The 14,727-nt window shown below is 48.1% G+C and overlaps 1 protein-coding gene across 2 annotated transcripts in view; it reads right to left on the bottom strand.

Annotated features, from left to right (window-relative positions):
- The window catches only part of PCNX2 (pecanex 2), a 311,141-nt gene that overhangs the window by 13,653 nt on the left and 282,761 nt on the right, over positions 1–14,727 (bottom strand). For both annotated transcript variants that reach the window (XM_061404843.1, XM_061404842.1), the window contains 4 exons: positions 8,885–9,029; positions 7,938–8,168; positions 6,642–6,916; positions 5,193–5,380 (listed from right to left, as the gene is read on the bottom strand). In XM_061404843.1, coding sequence (XP_061260827.1) covers positions 5,193–5,380; positions 6,642–6,916; positions 7,938–8,168; positions 8,885–9,029 — 839 coding nt within the window. The remainder of the gene's footprint in view (positions 1–5,192; positions 5,381–6,641; positions 6,917–7,937; positions 8,169–8,884; positions 9,030–14,727) is intronic.

Raw genomic sequence — 14,727 nt, forward strand, 5'->3', positions numbered from 1 at the left:
AATGGCAACCCACTCCAGTGTTCTTGCCTTGAGAATCCCAGGGACGGGGGAGCCTGGTGGGCTGCCGTCTATGGGGTCACACAGAGTTGGACACGACTGAAGCGACTTAGCAGCAGCAGCAACAGACATAAAACACCTCGTTAAAAACTAGCAAGCAGGCACTCTTTCTGTCCCCTTCTGATGTCTACGTTAGAAGCTTTCCCTGTTTCCATTATACTTTAATAAAACTTTGCTACAGAAAAGCTTCAAGTGGTCAAGCCTCGTCTCTGGCCCTGGATCGAATTCCTCTCCCCCAGAGGCCACAAGTCCTGGCATAGCACACGGCTCGCAACCACAACCTTTCACCTGCCCAGACCACAGTGTGACCTAGAGGAAACTGGGCAGCTGAATCAGGAAGGCTGGGTGTCAGCTTTGCCTGGTTGTGAACCCAAGGAAGACCAGTTGTAAGAGAAGCCCTCAGCCCGGGAACAAAGTCATGGAGGGCCGGGACGATGGGAGCAGCAGAGATGAGTGCTGAAAGGAGGAGCCTGGGCAAGTGGCTCCATCATGTTCAGGGACAAAGGCTGCATTTGATGAGCAGACGCAGTGTCCCAGGACCAGAGTAACGGGACCGTGCCTGGGGTCAGCACTGCAGGCACTTGGCCATCTTGCCTGAGCACAAATCCCAGATCAGTTGCTTCCTAGCTGGTGATTTCTCTGCCCCGTGACTGAACTTCTCTGTTCAGTGACTGAATTTCTCTGCCCTGGTTTCTTCAGCTGCAAGATGAGCACATGCTCAGTCATGTCCAACTCTTTGTGACCCCATGGACTGTAGACTGCCATGGACTGTAGACTGCCAGGCTCCTCTGTCCATAGAATTCTCCAGGCAAGAATGCTGGAGTGGGTTGCCATTCCTTTCTCCAGGGAATCTTCCTGACCCAGGGATCGAACCTGGGTCTCCCATATTGTAGGCAGATTCTTTACCATCTGAGCTACTAGGGAAGCCTGTCAGAGTCCTGGGGAGGACAAAGTGAACTTGCCTGGGGTAGACACACAGTATATATTACAGGATTGTTACTTATTACATTTTATCACCACAGCAAGGATGCACTTGGTACAACAGGGTGGTGGTGGGATGGGGGGGCATGCGAGGAAGAGTGGCTCAGGGAGGGTTTGCTCCAAAGCCTCAGATACTCTAGAGACTGAGAGTCTCCAGAGCAGGACAAAAGCTGAGTGCAGAGCCCCAGGCTGACTCTGACTGCAGGTGGGGGCTCACGGCCTTGAGGCCCACAGGCGCCGTCGCCCAGCATGCCTCGTTACCTTGTAAAGCAGGCAAAGCCAAGAGTGGCCTTGGTAGGAGCGATGTTAAGAAGCAATAATGAAAAACGAACAGCTGGTGTGGGCTCTGGAAGATTCAGCTTTGACATCTGCCACAGAAGCCTGTGACTGGTCCCGGCCTCAGGCTCTGGTGGTAAATAGGGGACATTCACCACCTACGGGGCCTGGATTCCGAGGATGGAAGGAACGCTGGCTTTTCCAGGCCACGCGGTGCTGGCATGGCTTCATTTGTGCAAAAAGGAAAAGGCATCTCACTGAGTCAGAGGCTGTCCAGCATGCCTAACTCAGGCTCTTTAAAAGCTGTGACCCCGCAACCCCCGAGACAGGCCCCCTTCCCCACAACCCCCACCCTCGGACTCTAGTCCCTCTCTGGTTCAGACAAGTCACCTGACAGAAAGGTCAAATGTTCAGGCACTGCTCCCTTTGGAACCTACCTTGCATTTTCCCACCTGGAAAATCACTTCTGTGATTTTTGAAACTTAAAAATCTCATACGATAACAACTGTTAACTAACTAAGCAATGAGAAATTCCTGGCCTGAGAGCCAGCTGCACACTGAAGGGCTCTGGCTCGGCAGCTGCTCTGCTCGGGGTTCAGAGCAGATGCCACAGGGCGAGGAAGGGGGTCTTCTTCACCCTAAGCAACTGATGTCACTTTGTTCAGCTACCTAACTATTTACCTCTCTCTCCTTCCCTGTCTTCCTGCCTCCCTTCCATCTCTCATCTATCTTCAGCTAAGGAGCTATCATCTATCTATTTATCTCTGTGTATCTATGTGTGTATATATGTATCTGTCAAACATCTACCTATCTATCCATCTTGTTCTTGTTCAGTCTCTCAGTCGTGTCCAACTGTTTGAGATCCCATGGACTGCAGCATGCCAGGCTTCCCTGTCCTTCACTCTCCCCCAGAGTTTGCTCAAATTCATGTCCATTGAATTGATGATGCCATTCAACCATCTCATCCTTTGTCATTCCCTTCTCCTCCTGCCCTCAATCTTTCCCAGCAGCAGGGTCTTTTCCAATGAGTCGGCTCTTCATATCAGGTGGCCAAAGTATTAGAGTCTCAGCTTCAACATCAGTCCTTCCAATGAATATTCAGGACTGATTTCCTTTAGGATGGACTGGTTGGATCTCCTTGCTGTCCAAAGGACTCTCAAGAGTCTTCTCTAGCACCACAGTTGGAAAGCATCAATTCTTTGCTGCTCAGCCCTTTTTATGATCCAACTCTTACATCCATACATGACTATTGGAAAAACCATAGCTTTCACTACACAGACCTTTGTTGGCAAAGTGATATCTCTGCTTTTTAATATGCTGTCCAGGTTGGCCATAACTTTTCTTTCAAGGAGCAAGCGTCTTTTAATTTCATGGCTGCAGTCACCATCTGCAGTGATTTTGGAGCCCAAGAAAATAAAATCTCTTACTGTTTCCATTGTTTCCCCATCTATTTGCCATGAAGTGATGGGACCAGATGCTGTGATCTTACTTTTCTGAATGTTGAGTTTTAAGCCAACTTTTTCACTCTCCTCTTTCACTTTCATCAAGAGGCTCTTTAGTTCTTCACTTTCTGCCATAAGGGTAGTATCATCTGCATATCTGAAGTTATTGATATTTCTCCCAGCAATCTTGATTCCAGCTTGTGCTTCGTCCAGCCTGGCATTTCACATGAAGTACTCTGCATATAAGTTAAATAAGCAGGGTGACAATATACAGCTTTGATGTACTCCTTTCCTGATTTGGAACCAGTCTGTTGTTCCATGTTCAGTTCTAACTGTTGCTTTTTGACTTGCATACAAATTTCTCAGGAAGCAGGTCAGGTGGTCTGGTATTCCCATCTCTTTAAGAATTTTCCACAGTTTTTTTGTGACCCACCAAGTCAAAGGCTTTGGCGTAGTCAATAAAGAAGAAGTAGATGTTTTTCAGGAACTCTCTTGCTTTTTTGATGATCCAGTGGGTGTTGGCAATTTGATCTCTGGTTCCTCTGCCTTTTCTAAATCCAGCTTAAACATCTGGAAGTTCACGGTTCATGTACTGTTGAAGCCTGGCTTGGAGATTTTTGAGCGTTACTTTACTAGTGTGTGAGTGAGTGCAATTGTGCGGTAGTTGGAGCATTCTGTGGCATTGCCTTTCTTTGGGATTGGAATGAAAACTGACCTTTTCCAGTCCTATGGGCACTGCTGAGTTTTCCAAATTTGCTGGCATATTGAGGGCAGCACTTTCACAGCATCGTCTTTTAGGATTTGAAATAGCTCAACCTACCTATGTATCTTTATATTATCTGTATATTTATCTTTCTATTATTTATTATCTCTCTATCAACCAACTGGGGCTTCCCTAGTGGCTCAGATGGTAAAGGATCTGCTTGCAATGTGGGAGATCCAGGGTTCAATCCTGGAGTGGAGAAGATCCCCTCAAAAGCTTTCATGTGCCACCTATGAACTTAATAAGATTAAATTTCTTTTAAAACACTCTGCTATTCATACTTTACAGGAGATATGGGTTTCCCAGGTGACACAGTGGTAAAGAATCTGTCTGCAGACGCAGGAGATGAGGGTTCCGATCCCTGGGTAGGGAAGATCCCCTAGAGTAGGAAATAGCTACCCACTCCAGTATTCTTTCCTGGAAAATCCCATGGACAGAGGAGCCTGGTAGGCTAGAGTCCATTTGGTTGCAAAGAGTCAGACATAACTGAACACACACACACACACACACACACACACATCAATCAATTAGCTATATATCTATTATCTATCAATTTTCTATCCATCTATCACCTATTATCTATATAATCTCAATCTCCCTAAATACCTATAACCTATCTTTCTATCTTCTACTGATATCTATCTATCCATTACTGTCTATCTTTCTGTCTCCCTATCTATTGTCATCCATCTGTCTTTTTTTAATCTTATCTATCTTCTTGCCCATCATTATACACATCCTCACAATTTCAGTTAAATCCCCAGCCTTGCTCTGGGCACTTCTAGGAGGCAGGCACTGTTCCTTGCTTACTCCCTTGATGCAGAGCTGACAGGAAAACACACACAAAGAGGCACTTAATGCATGCTTCTTGATGGTAAAAGTACTGAGGCCAAAAGCTGAAACCACTGACAGGTTTTGAAGGTCAAAGCCAAGGGACAGTGTGCTGGTGGGAGCCAGGCCAAGCATCTGTCTCTCCCACTCCAATTGGGTACGTCCTATGTGGGCCGAGGGTCGCCTTTTCTAACACAACCTTCTCCTCCAAGTACAGAGGGATTTTGGAACCTCATCCATCTGAATGAGCCTAATTAGTTGGGCCTTAGTTTAAACATGATTTTAAGCTTTAGACTCACCCCAAACTTCTTCCATCCCCATCGGCTGGCACCCATCTTGCCTCTTTCCCTATGCTCTGCAATGTCAGGTGCAAGGCGAGGAAGTGGAGAGCTGTAGTGACCAGGCAATGAAGGGCAGGAGCCTGGCTGCCTCATCACGGGACTTGGAGGGGGTGGGTCAATTCACAGGAGGAGGGAGGTGCCTTCATGGATGAAGAGCTGTAACACTGCCTAACACAAAGACACATGAGCCGATGGTCTCTGAAGGAGTGAGAGATGGAGTGGAAGAGACTGACCACTGGACCGATGGACAGACAGACAGCTGGCTGAGGTATGGGACAGACAGATGGATAAAGGATAAAAGCTGAATCTAACACACAGAATAGAGTTTTTTTCTGAGTAGAACTTATATGAGTCAGTATACTTGGGGGCATCTTTTGGCCCAATACTGATCTGTCCTGTGTAAACGGTCTCTCAGAGGTTAGAATGACAACATAGCCCACGGTGTTGGCCAGTGAGACGTGAGGAGCCTTGGCAGTAACACGAGGCCCCCACTGCACTCACCTGGCCTCCGTGTCCCTTCCCGGGGTGACCAGTGGCGGCTCCCATCCTTTCTGGGTTGTTCCGCGCTGCTCTCCCTGCTCTCACCACTGGGGGCACTGTTGCCGCCTGCGGGCGGAGCGCCCCCCGCATCCATGTCCTCCGTGTTGCCGGCGCCCGGCTGGCCCGCTGCGTCGCAGTCCTTCCGCACTCTGAGAGGAAGAAACGCTTCAAGGATTCTCACCAAACATGTCTAATTCCCCTAGACGCCCCATCGCATCTGTGTCCAAAGCAGGACTGCAGACCGCACTGTACTGGTGAGAAGCGATGGAGATGCAGATGGGATGCAGATGGAAGCAGGGGTTTCTGTTCCCCGAACCTCGGTGACTGATAAATGAATACACCCTGCCCGGATGAAGAAGCCCCTCAGGGACTGATAAATGAATAAACCCTCCCCGGATGAAGAAGCCCCTCAGGGACTGATAAATGAATAAACCCTCCCCGGATGAAGAAGCCGCGCGGTCTCCACCATCCACAGGGACCCTCAGCTTTGAGGTCCGACAAACAGCCCTGTTCAGTTCAGTTCAGTTCAGTCGCTCAGTCGTGTCCGACTCTGCGACCCCATGAATTGCAGCACTCCAGGCCTCCCTGTCCATCAACTCCTGGAGTTCACTCAAACTCACGTCCATCAAGTTGGTGATGCCATCCAGCCATCTCATCCTCTGTCGTCCCCTTCTCCTCCTGCCCCCAATCCCTCCCAGCATCAGAGTCTTTTCCAATGAGTCAACTCTTTGCATGAGGTGGCCAAAGTACTGGAGTTTCAGCTTTAGCATCATTCCTTCCAAAGAACACCCAGGACTGATCTCCTTTAGATTCAGGCAAAACAACTTAGAATTTGTTCCAACTAACCAGGAACAGGAGGAGAAGGGGACGACAGAGGAGGAGATGGCTGGATGGCATCACCGATTCAATGGACGTGAGTCTGGGTGAACTCCGGGAGTTGGTGATGGACAGGGAGGCCTGGCGTGCTGCGATTCATGGGGTTGCAGAGTCGGATACGACTGAGCGACTGAACTGAACTGAACCAGGAACACTGTTACCACCGGGTGAGAAAACTTATTCGACGAGAGATGAGGGCTGGGGGCAGGATGGGGCAAGGAGGCTGTTTCAAGCCTGTTTTTTTGCAACAGATGTGTAACAAAGACCCGTAACCTCAGCAACTTTGCAAGGACTCAAACCCAAGTCTCAGCCGGTGGATGGAAGTGGGAGGGAGAGAGACTCCCATCTGATGACGTTTCCCACTGAGTCATCATCTGAAACGGCTTGTTGAAACAAAGGGTGTGTTGGAGGACATTTGGGCACGGCAGTTTTCATCACAGAAGGATGGGCAGACAGTGAGATCCCTACCAGAAGCCTCGGAGCTCGCAGCCCCACCCCATCCAGGTAAATAATGCCTTGGCCGTGAAGACCCACCTTAACCACTTGGTTCGGAGCCACGCCCTGATGCTGTCCAAGGTGACCGGTCCGCTCCAGATGTTCTTCAGCTGCCTGTGGGTCCCCAGGTAGGATGTGGTGAGTGGGGAGACATACATGGGGTACCCCAGGGGCTGGTCACAGGAGGAATTGATCAGGTTCCGGAGGACCTGCTTGTTGTTCTGAATGCTGCCGCGCTCGGGGTTGCGGTTGCGGAGGAAGATGAGTTCTTGCTGCTGCCCCGCCCAAAGGCCGCGGACGCATTCTCTGTTCACCTGCAGCGCGGGGAAGACACGGGGAGGAAAGTGTATGGTGGGGCGGAGAGAGAGGGGGGCTACAGACTGTTGGGTCTGAGTACCTGCGGCCACTATGCTTTGGCCTAAAGCTTTCTTAGTGATGTCTGAATGGCAGCAAGGTGGATATGATGGCATTTTCATGCGGCCATGGAGATCAAATAAAAAGGAAAGAAGGCTTTGTTTCAGCCCGGTGATTTGAAGCTGTATGAAGAGAATCTCTGAGAAGGAAGTTATCCGGCCCAGGAACAGGTTATGAGAGGGAGGTTTGGAATCTTAGAGAATTAGAAAGTCTTTAAGAACAAGCTAGATCCTGACCCCACGCATGTCTAGCCTACCAGGACTTCTTGCCAAAGCCATCACCTGCACACCAGCATTTTGAGTGGGAAAGGGCCCTGGCAGAGATGCACTGCCTGTCCGGGGCCACCCACCCTGCATGCTGGCCAGCACTGCCCGCTCCCCCTGTCCCCGGGGAATGTGGCTCTGGACAGAGGATGTTGGCCCAGGGGCATGGGGTCTGTGCCAATCCATGCTACCGTGTTGGGAAAAAAGTTCGTTTAGGGGGGCCTCTTTGTTGGCTTAGTGGTAAAGAATTCGCCAATGTAGGAGACTCAGGTTTGATCCCTGGTCTGAGAAGATCCCACATATGGAAGAGTAACTAAGCCCATGCACCTATGCTCTAGAGCCCAGTAACTGCAACTCCTGAGCCCATGCACTGCAATTACTGAAGCCTGCGAGCCCTAGAGCCCATCCTCCACAGCAAGAGAAGCCACCCCAATGAGAAGCCCTTGTATACCACAACTAGAGAAAGCCCACATAGCAACAAAGACCCAGCACAGCCAAAAATTAAATAAATATATATAATAAATTATTTTAAACAAAAACGTTCATTCAGGTTTTTCCTGAATGAAAACCCAAATGAACTTGTTGGCCAGCCATATATTTCTTCTCATGTCCCCCTAGGCGGGAGGCTGGTGGCAGCCGGGAAGGACGGCTCCCATACCTTGATCACTTTGAAGCTCAGGAAGCTTCTGTGGAGCATGAGGACCTTGTACTCATCCGTGCCCTCATCTACCACGTGCCTCAGGGTCAGCAGCTCCTCCTTGTTGGCCAGCACGGCGCCCCTCCAGGCCGGGTCACCCTCATGGCAGATGACCACTTTCTTCTCAAAGGACTGGATGGCCTCGTAGAGGACTGCTGGGTCTTCGTACTCGTCGGGGCAAGTGAACTGGTCCTGGGGAAAGAATTTATCTGTGGGTCGGGAGGACCACAGAGCTGGTCCTGGCTTGCTGTGCACACAGCAATGAAGCCGATGCCTGGTGCAAGGCCAAGTCCACTTCCACATCGCTCAGCCCCGCTGGGTGGATGGAAGGCACCTCACTATTGCAGTGGCCTCAGGGCCCATAGAGCTGGTGGCATAGAAGCCTAGGGCTTTTCACCACAGTGTGGACACTTCTGATGTCATTTTCTCCGGCCAAGTCCCCTCTTCCATGCTAGTGGGAGATGACCACCTCCTAGGGACTCTTGAGGGCACATCACCATGGGTACCATCAAAAATAGGCAATGCCTCAATGCTTAGTTGCTGGGCTTCCCAGATGGTGCTAGTGGTAAAGAACCTGACTGCCAGTGCAGGAGATAAGAGATGCAGGTTTGATCTCTGGGTTGGGAAGATACTCTGGAGTAAGAAATGGCAACCACTCCAGTATTCTTGCCTGGAAAATTCCATGGACAGAGGAGCCTGGAGGGCTACAGTCCATGGGGCCACAGAGTGGAGGGGACTCGACTGAGCACATACCACACATACACACACACACACACACACTTAGTTACTAAGTCAGAAGCCCACTTGTCAGAATTATGCTGAGCAAGGGGACCATGTTTTTGAAAGGTCATTTTTCCCCTAATGTTTCAGGATTATACTTAAAAAAAAAAAAAAAAAGGAATACTTACCTGATGCAGCTTCAGGGACATCCTGAGAGCTGGGACGACAACTTTGTGCAGCAGGTCGATGTCTGCGAACACCCACTCATCTCGGGCTGTTATCCTGAAGTCACCTTTGAAGAGGGCATGGAGGCCATATAGGAAAGAATCCAGGCTGCGAAACAAAGTTTGTTTGTTCACATGGAGCAAAGGTGTTCAGACTCCTGTCACCCTGAACTGGCCCAAGTCTCCCCTGTGACACCACAAGAAGGACTTTACTGTCTTTAGGTTGATCTGGCGGGGGTCCCACTGAACACCTGACCCTGCGGCCCATGTTCGGACCCTTGTGACAACTGCTGTAGTGATTACCATCAAGAATAGCTGGTGACACACCAGATCTCGGAGTGTGGGGGTAGAAGTCTTGGTCAGAGCCAGCCTGCCACATCCATAGGCAGAGTGAGTGTGGAGACGCAGCCCATCTGGTCCGAGAGCCCTGGAAAGGCTACACGTCTCAGGAGGGAGGCAGGGAGGCCTGGGAAGCGTCCAGGCCCTTCTGCTCGTCCTCTTTGTTTCCGGATGGCACTTTTGGACTATGTGACTCGTAATGAAAATTGGATTCTCTCACCATATGGAGAGAGAAAAGGACACCAAGTGAAATCTCAAATTGGCTGTTCAGATTCTCAGAGTATACCGGTCTCCCAATCCCACCCTTTTGTTAATGACTAGTGGATGAGACACGATTTGTTGTTGTTGTTCAGTCGCTAAGTTGTGTCCAACTCTTTGTGACCTCGTGGACTGCAGCACACCAGGCTCCCCTATCCTTCACTATCACCTGGAGTTTGTTCAAACTCATGTCCATTGAGTTGGTGATGCTATCTAACCATCTCATCCTCTGCTGCCCCCATGATAGAGGGGCTTAAAGTGAAGGACCAAAGGATTTCTCAGGTTTTCCAGGTTTTTATGTTTCTGGGCTTTTCTGCTTTGCCTTCATTTCCTGCGTGTAACTACTACCTGGGTGGAGAGCAGAGAGGCACCCAAGGGACACCTTTCATGGTCTGGGCCCATTACCTTTTGGATCAACACACGGTTTGGAAAAGCGATTCATCCTATATTATGTGGAGGGAAAGAACTGTTCTTAATCCTTTCCCTCTAGGTCCATTAATACACTTGGCAGCCACCTCTAATGAGTCTGGCTTCTAACATCCCTGAGTGGGACTGGGCGGCTACACAAGAAACAACAGCCCTGATAGGATTGAACTGGGACATAATGAGCCAGGAAGTGTGTGTGGAAGGGACTTTCTGAGGATGGAGCTGAGGAGGATTTAAACGACCTGGCTCACCAAGCAAGACTTTGGATTCAACACAGAACATTAGGCCCGCATGTCAGGGAAATAGTTCCTCTGACTGCTATTGGAGCACGTGATTGCAAAACGCACCACAATCGTTAACTTCCTTCCAGAACTCCATTGAGAGGGATGCTGAGGCTCAAGGTCAGAGATGACTGTGGGAAATGGGTCTAGGCGGGTGGGGCAGGTGCCAGAGTCTTGAGGAGCCCAGAGCCTTCCAGGAAGAGTTTCAGGAGGCAGCCGTCCTAGACAGGCTGCCCCCACACAGAACAAAGACTTCCTGGGGCTGCCTGCGGTCCTGGGAAGGGAGGGGTGGATGGCAGGGCAAGGATGCAACAGGACAGGGGAAGGGAGGGGAGCTTTAAAACAGTGCAAACTGCTGTTATTGAAAATGGTCCAAAATGCCCCTGTCGCCAGATAGCAGTAAGTACTAAAAAGAGGGCTAAAAGTAGGTGGGGTTTCTTCTAGAAAGGATTAGAAGCATGCCAGGCTGCTAGCACACAGGTTTAGAGAAATCACTCCTCTAGATGTAGGGCTGAGGACAGTGGCAGAGGGAGATGAAGGGACCTGCCGAGATGCCTAGGTAGATGGAAGAGAAGAGCCAGGCATTCAGCTCATCCTTTGACGGCGTATGCAAGGCAAGCACAGACCTGATTCCCCAGTCTAGAAAACGCCCTTCCACGGGACCTCAATAAGTGATTGGAGCCCATTTCAGGCCCCTACTGACAGAATGATAGATGCTTTACCGATCATTTCTATTTTCAGAGGAAAATGACACATTATGAGACTTACTGCTATTACATTAAAACGAGTCTCAATGCACACACCTATCTATGAAACAGACACAGAATCACGCGGAGAGAGAACAGACTTGTGGTTGCCAAGGGGGAGGGGGTTGGGGGAGGGAAGGACTGGAATTGGGGATTAGCAGATGCAAACTAACATATATATATATATATATATATAGAGAGAGAGAGAGAATGGAGAAGCAACAAGGTCCTATTGTATAGCACAGGGAACTACATTCATTATCTTGTGATAAACTATAATGGAAAAGAATATTAAAGAGGAATGTATAGATATATAATTGAATGTATATATACACTTTTCTGTATAGCAGAAGTGAATACATTGTAAATGAACTATATGTCAATGAAAATTTTTTTAAAAAATGAGTCTCCATGCAGAAAACAAAGCCTGAATTAGAATTTCACTAGATTGAGGGTACTACCCTTAGATTGTGGGGCATTATTCCTAGTACCTTAAAGATACAGGCATCCTAAATATAAGGTGTTTCATTATCTGCCTTTTATCTTCAGGAGAATGAGGAGGAAGAAGGCAGAGATGTGATGAGCTGGGAAGCTCTGAGGAGAGGAGAGGAGAGGTCTCCAGGTGGCCCCCACGCATTTCTGATTTGCAGAATCACCAGGCTTTATTCTGTTAAGACTCTACTGAGAGATGACAGGCTCCCACCCCGAGGCTAACAGCTGGAGCAGGGAAACAGGGTTACATCTGAGTTATTCAAGGTTGGCCTTTGTGGGGACTAGAACAGCCAACACTTGGCCCCTTAGTGCTATCTTTATTCAGAATGTTGCAGTTATTTGCACAAATGTGGTGCCATGTAAGCCTAGGCTCATCTCAGTGCTGCGGTCCAGTTCTCTACATGTGGATGTGCGTCTCTAACACATGACTACACTTGGGCCAGGTTTCTTCTGGAGCCTGCCCTGCCCCGTCCCCACACAAATGGACAGGGTTGCCCCTGCACTGAGGATTGTCTGGTGACACACTCTGGGACCAGCCTTCTGCACCTCTTCTGGAATGTTAACCCACATTCCACACACTTAGCACTTGCATAATACCTCACCATCATAAGTGTGTGTACGTGTGTGTGTGTGTATGTGCCTGTCCATGTGTGGCTGCATATTTGTGTGTATGTATGTGTATGTGTGTGTGTATATGCATGTACATGAGTGCACATTTGTATATGTGTGTGCTTGAGATGAGCACACATTTATGTGTGATGTGCATGTGTGTGTGTGTGCGTGTACAAGGGTGCATGTTTGTATGTGTGCACGTGTGTTGGAAAGGACGATTCAGCTTCTGCTCAGAGTCACTCCACACCCCTAGCAGATACCAACCACCACCAAGCTGAGTCTCTGTGACACTCTGCTTGAACTTACTCCTGTTCTTTCTGGTTCCTGACCCTGTTGCCTATTCTATGATGACATAACCATTGGTGGTGAGTACAGATAAGAGGTCGGGGCCATCAGCACTTAAGCACAGATGTACACAACCTTTCTGGAAACAGTTATTTTCTGGCCTGAAGCTCTGGCTGTTGCTTGCAGCCCTGGCAGAAAGTCTAGCTCCATGAAGATGATGCTTTAACGGGTCCCGCCCATTTCAGCATCCTCGCCCATCACCTTTCACAGAGCAGGACAACTTGAGAATGGCCAGCTGAAGTGAAAGCTGTTTTCACTCCTGTTTCACTGTTTTACAGCATCTTTCTTTATCCATAGAGGAGTCCTCAGGGCTCGAGTCTAGCCAGATGTTGCCTATGACCCTATCCAACTCAGCCCAGTTCTCACCTGCACCCTTTCTCACTGGCTCTCAGTCCATGGAAATTCTTGCCCCCAGGAAACATTTGACAATATCCAGAAACATTCTGGATGTCACAGCTCCTGGCACCCAGTGGGTAGAGGCCAGGCAGGAACGCCCAGGACAGTCCCCCCCAACAAAGAGCCACACAACCTAAAATGTGAATAATGCTGCTTCTGAGAAACCTTGCCCATTATGATTAAAGATACAGACTTTAAGTTCTAGACACTGGTTCATTATCTTGGATCCAGTGTTAATGACTCTTGGGATTCAGGTGGAAACAACTCTAATGCTGGGATAGTTTCTGCAGGACTCCCAGTGGACTCTCCAGAAGGATTGATATGTTCAAGTTAATGCCCAAACAGGCTCGTATACTGTATGTTTACAGATGGGCATCGTGAAGAGCCTTCTGCTGCAGGGCACTGCTGTACATGGAGCCCTCAGAGAACATATGTGAACAACTGTGATTTGCAGGCTGGGTTTCCCATGCTTACTAATTAGTAATGGAGATTCTTAGGCAGTGAGTTCTTGGTTATCTAAGTTAGTATCCTAGCTCAGAGAGCATCTCCACTGTGGGAGAGGCAGCGTGTTTCATACATGATTCATTCCTCTGTGGGATCCCCCAACCATGCGTGCTTGATCCCATCACTCCTGACCACTAAAGGAGCTGGAAGTACAAACAGCAATCCATGCAAGAGGGGATGGTCCTTGGTATCAGTATCCTACTGTTGATAAGCTCTTATTGATCATTGTCCAAAAGCAACTCCTGACAACTAATCTTTGAGTTCTTTAAACACAAGATATATTTTCTTCAGGCTAAAATTACTAAATGTATTTTTTCTGTGGGATGAATAAAAGATCCTCTTCATTGATCTATTTCTCAGAATTCGTTCAGATTAAGGCTTTCTTTGTATTTGATTTCAATTTTTTCAGCTTTATTGAGGTGTAATTGACACAATTTTTACCTTATTTGAAAGGTCAAAAAATTAAAATTATAAAAACAAAATCATATATCCAACTTGAAAGAAAATAAATAAAAAGTACATCATGATGATTTGATAAACATTGTGAAAGGCAGATTAAGGCTTTTGGTTTGAGGATTTCAGCTTCCTTTTTAAAGAAGGTTTAAATATAATTTTTAAAAACTCGTGAGAAATAAGAATTTGTGAACTCCTAAAGGTGTGGTTTTGAAAGATTAATGTTTTATGGGTGGAAGTTAGAGCAGTCTTATTATGTTCAGTACCAGGAAATATAGTAGTTTGTGTACCTGAGAGTATTGTAGATATCTGTATTATTCAAGGGCATCTCAGAATTTTAAGTTACACAAATATTAAAACCACTAACACTTCATAAATAATCTTTCAGTGAACATATTGTTTTTTTAAAAGCACCAGCTCTGAGCAACTAGAAGTGAGACAGAAAGGATACCTTACATTTCTCTGGTGGTTTGTACATTACTGAGTGCTTTCCATTCCATCAGCTCAGCTCATTCCCATGGTTGCCTGTATAAGATATAGTATTAAAATCCTTTCATTTAAGAGGAAACAGGCCAGAAAGGAGTTTAGAAAGAGGATGAGACAGGTGGGAACAGATATTTAGCATCTCATGCAACACTGAAGGGCTTCCCAGGTGGCCCTAGTAGTAAAGAACCCACCTGCCAATGCAGGAGACCTAAGAGATGTGGGTTTGATCCCTGGATTGGGACGATCCCCTGGAGGAAGGCATGGTAATCCACTCCAGTGTTCTTGTCTGGAGAATCCCGTGGACAGAGGAGCCTGGTGGGCTACAGTCCACAGGGTCACAAAGAGTCAGACACGACTGAAGTGACTTAGCACACGCATGACATTGAAGGAGCATACCTCCCTCCTGCCACCCACCTCTCCAGGAAACACAGAATCTCTTTAAAAACGTGTACCTGGAGTCATCTTCTTA

This window comes from Bos javanicus, chromosome 28, assembly GCF_032452875.1.
Source record: "Bos javanicus breed banteng chromosome 28, ARS-OSU_banteng_1.0, whole genome shotgun sequence".
Classification (NCBI taxonomy): domain Eukaryota; kingdom Metazoa; phylum Chordata; class Mammalia; order Artiodactyla; family Bovidae; genus Bos; species Bos javanicus.